This window comes from Schistosoma mansoni, chromosome 7, assembly GCF_000237925.1.
Source record: "Schistosoma mansoni strain Puerto Rico chromosome 7, complete genome".
Taxonomy (NCBI): domain Eukaryota; kingdom Metazoa; phylum Platyhelminthes; class Trematoda; order Strigeidida; family Schistosomatidae; genus Schistosoma; species Schistosoma mansoni.
This window is the reverse complement of record NC_031501.1, coordinates 4533858-4538627: the sequence shown is the minus strand read 5'-3', so window position 1 is coordinate 4538627 and position 4770 is coordinate 4533858. Positions and strand designations below refer to the sequence as shown.

The following is a 4770-nucleotide window of genomic DNA, read 5'->3' as shown; positions in this document are numbered from 1 at the left end:
ATATATATATATATATATATATATATACTTATTCATTTACAAATGTTATGTTTACATGTATATGACTGAAACTATAAAACCCATTTAGTGCTTAAAAATAAAATACTGAAATTAATTCAATAAGTCTAGAGCAATCCTAGCTTTATTTAGACATTATTTTCGTCAATTTTAAATAGTTGAGGGCACTCGTTAAGAAGATTCATACCAAGATTATATTCCAGTCTATACTCATCAGCAAGGTGTATTTATAGTTTTGAGAAAGCCAGTGACTTTACTGTGTTATATGAAAAAACTTTGAAAATTTAGAAAGAGAAGAGGATGTACAGGTTCAACTCACTAAACTCTGTTTACAATCATCTGATCAAAAGAGGTCAAGATGTTACCAAGGCACTTGAAGGTTCACTACTGACTTTCCTTGAATAAAAATGTCAGGGTTAAACTTTCTGACTACTATCTCTTCAATGGGTTTTGAAAACGTAAAACTGGACTGTATATTTATAACTTTGAACGGATTCATTAAATCAATGTTGTGCCCCGTATATAATAGGTGGTATCCTTATCAACTACGTACAAAGTTTTCTCCTTGATGGAGTAAATTTTCGGAAGTACTGTCATTAAAGCTAGTAGAAGCCCATCTTTTTCCCCTTGCAATATACATGGTTTTGAATGTACATCAAAAAATATATAAATATATAATTGAAGGAGACAGGTGATGAATATTGAATTAATTTTGCTTGTTTTACTGTACATAGTATTGAAGCGGAATCAACTTTGTACGGAAGAATTTGCATATTAACATTATATCAATAACTAGAAATAATTAAGCATACAAATATGTGTGTAGCAACCAGATACAACGAGTTGGTTGTGTAATCCGTAATCAGTTGTACAGAATAATGTTAATCTTAGCTGTTTTAGTGTTTTGATGAGAAAGATGGGATAATATATTTCCAAAAGCACCTGACGAAAGTGTTTGCCAATTTTGAAAACCGATTATTGTTTTAGCATATATTATAATAATTGTATATTTCTTTTCCAAGCAGTAAAATAACTTGTGTAATGTAGATGAATGGCACAGGAAATAATGCAACAAACAAATGTAACTTACTTTATCTATTTTATATATTTTGACTATTAAAAAACGAACATTTTTAACAGTTTCCGTTTACTTTTATTTATAACGGTATTAGTTGTATATTGGTTTTCGGATTCGTGCGGTTTTAATTTGACCGGTATTCATGGTAAGTGAATCATCTCTTTGTTAGAGTTTTAAATCTACTTTAAATACGCTTCACAATATTATAGTACAGTTTCGCCTTAAAAAGCCCATTCAATTTTTTGATTTAGAATAACTTACCTAATCGTGTACCAGGAAATGAAGCATGTCGTACATATTTGGGAAATAAATGTAATCCAATAAACGGTACCAATCACTATACATGCACTTGTGTTGGGAATTATAAATATTCACAAAAATATTCTTTCTACAATTGTTATGAGAGAAAAAATATATGTGACAGTGTAAGTTGTTTTCTGTTAAATTATGGTAATATCTTAATTTATTGTGCATTTTTTATAAAAGCTCACTGTAATAACTCCAACCTAAGATGAAACGAAATTCACACAATAACATGTTTTTCTAAATAGCAGACAAAAATTAAAATATTCTCAGTATATAGGCGTGGGAATTGTTGAATTTTATTTAAATCATGAATCCATTAATGTTAAACTACCGCTGAAAACCTGGGAGCACTAGAAGACCGTTTTAATCTAGTATCAGACTCCCCAGAAGTGCTGATTCACGATTCCATATGCGGGACTCAAACTTAGGACCTTTAGTTTCATCCGCTGATACCCAACCTTTATACCATTGAGTGATATTAAGAAGTCAAGATGAAATTTTCCTATCTAAAGTAATGAAGCAAAGCAATTAATGAACTGATTAATGATCTGTGGATGTTGGTTTAAGTTAAATTTGGTTTTCGTCATATTCAAGCATCGCGAATCAGACGAAGTTGCCGATGTTAACCAATAGATTACGGCTCTGTGGTTTAAAATTAGTATGATTGTCACAAAACCTGAAGGTTACGTATCTAAACACTAGCACGACTATAAGTATGCACTGAAGATTATTACTATTCTTGCACAGCTGTTTAGTCAACATTATTTTTTAAGGAATACATATTTGATTTAAAATTATTACCCAAGTTGATAAAATTCATTTATATTCAATTTATATTATTCAACATTGTAAAAATTATTTTGTTGTTTTTAAAAATCTCGTTTTACCATAATATTTCTGCTCATTATATTTTGTATCTCGTTTACTTGTCCGTCTGTCTCACTGTGTGATTCTAAAGTCTGACCAGTCACGTCTTCCTTGTAGCGTTATTTGTTAACGTTTAAAATGTTTCATTATTGTTTTCAGAAATGAGGCGAAATACTTTTTATTATTATTATTATTTATAGAGCGTTAGTTAAATTATGAAAAGTGTATTTAATGTACTTAAGAATAAATATTTGATTAATATTTAGAATTTAAATTATAAACTACCTGGTGAGTTCAGTGTTCTGGTAACCAGACCTAGTTTTTCTTATTTTTCTGAGTGGTATATACTTTAATTTTGAATCACTTGGTAATTGATTGTTTTGTTTTGGACCTTTATTTGTTAAAAAGTTATCTAAAACTCTTGATCAGAAACTCATTTTGTTGATGTTTGTATCAAGATAAATAACTCAGCTTCCCACATTATTTAAATTGTTCCGAACAGAAAACATCTAATTATTTTACCAAGATGACAATTAGAACTATCGTAAACTGACGTAAAATTATTATTTGCATAGTCTTTACCAAAAAGCAATATAGAGATGTATTATTTCACACTTGTCTTAATTCAATATTCATGTGAATTTACTTGTGACCAGTAAAATATTCGAATTTCTGATTAATTATATTGTCACAAGTTTGGACTAATAAGAAACTTATGTGTAATTCGGAATTGTACCACGAGTAGAATAGTCTTTTGTAGAATATTTGGAAATAAGTTAGATAAAAAGTGATCAACACAACCTCAGGCTGCTTGATACATATGCAAGATTTCTAAATTTATTCCATTTCACGATGTTGATAAACCGGTTTGTTATCTTAAAGTAGTGAAGAGGAAATGACTATATCAAGCCTTTTGTAAATGGTTAATAAATATTGATCGCTATACAAAGCATTAGATCTATTTGGAATAGTTAGTTATACAGTAGGTTAACCAAAAGTTGCCGGATGAGAAGGGCCACGTCGTGTCAAACATACAGTGAAAGCATTTGAAGTTAGCCGGTAGCGATTACTTTGCCAACGTTCAGTAAGAATTCCGAACTTTGTTGGCCTACAGTTTAGCTCTGAAACACAAATTTATAAAACGAAGCAACGTTTTACATATAATACGGAGAACTTCGTTAAAACAAATAACTTGATCTCAATAATACCATTTATTTGTTTTTTTACAGATATTATGTCAAAATAAAGGAATGTGCATATCCAGTGGGGATGGTAAACAGTTTTTATGTCTATGTGAATATGGTTGGGGTGGCAAATATTGTACAGAACCTGGAATTAGACAATGGTATGTATGAACAACAATAGCTAATACATATCATAAGAAATTAGGGTCATATGACGCAAGAGATTAATTTCAATTTTTTTTTAAAAATAATTGATGCAAATCATGATTGAGTCTATTAATTCCATTCAAATTAATACTGTCATAATATTAAAAGAAAAATATCTCAAAAAATACTTTATTTGTGATAGTGTATTTCAATTAACTACGTTTCAAATCATTGAAATAATAACTGAGATAACTTACTATCTAAATAGGGTTCACGTCTTCGGATAAGTGAAGAAATATGATCTAATGAATCTAATAATTATAAATACTAAATAATGCATATGTTTAGAGCTTAGAACGAAAACAGTTGAAACATTTCACTGATTTTGACTAATATCATCAATAATGAAAGTAGTTCCTGGTGGATTTATTGAGGCTACAGAAAACGAATCCAGGTCTTGAAGTCAGTCAAATTCATCGAACCATATACTAATCCGTATTTATTATCATACTTCAGGTTTCCTTGGAGCCCGTGGTCAGAATGTTCAGCTGCATTTTATGAAGACCATGGTTGGAAACGTCGTACCAGAGAGTGCCGCTCACTTGGTAATGAAAGCATCTATTTAGGAAAGTGTTCAGGAAATGAAATGGAGCTCCGTACATGCATAGGACGGTAAATTTATTCATGAATATAGTTTCATTTAGGTTTTCTCAAACCATTCCTCACCTTTATTACAATAATAAGTAGATCATTCACTGAGTAAAATAGTGATAACATTTCCATCGATGGTATTTTTCTTTTTTTACTTAAGCGCACAAATAAACTTTGTCCAATCATGAATGTAAGCATACGCATTAAAAGAAACTTGAGATTGCCACATGATTTAAAAAGTAGAGTTCATTATTTTAATTAAAATATGTACCAAGACAACATTTGACTATATTTGTGCCACTAAACTTAACATATATTGATTATCACTTTGAATAGGGATTTCATTTCACATTTGCTTTTCTTCGCTACCTATATGAAATGTTCGATGATTATTGAGTTACGGTGAACTTTAGTTACATCTAGATAAGTACATCATGAGATACACAAAATAAATGTTCACTCCCCTATGACGAGTAATGGATTGAGACAATTTTTAGCAATCCAAAAATATCCACGAAT

At 30.1% G+C, this 4770-nt stretch overlaps 1 protein-coding gene across 1 annotated transcript in view; it reads left to right on the top strand.

Moving 5' to 3' along the window:
• Smp_153090 (hypotheical protein) overlaps positions 1–4276 on the top strand; it is a gene marked incomplete at both ends in the record, with an annotated part of 9277 nt that extends 5001 nt beyond the window's left edge. The window contains 2 exons of the mRNA XM_018798663.1: positions 3499–3614; positions 4117–4276. Of these exons, the coding sequence (XP_018653583.1) occupies positions 3499–3614; positions 4117–4276 (276 nt within the window). The remainder of the gene's footprint in view (positions 1–3498; positions 3615–4116) is intronic.
• Between the last annotated feature and the right edge of the window lie 494 nt (positions 4277–4770).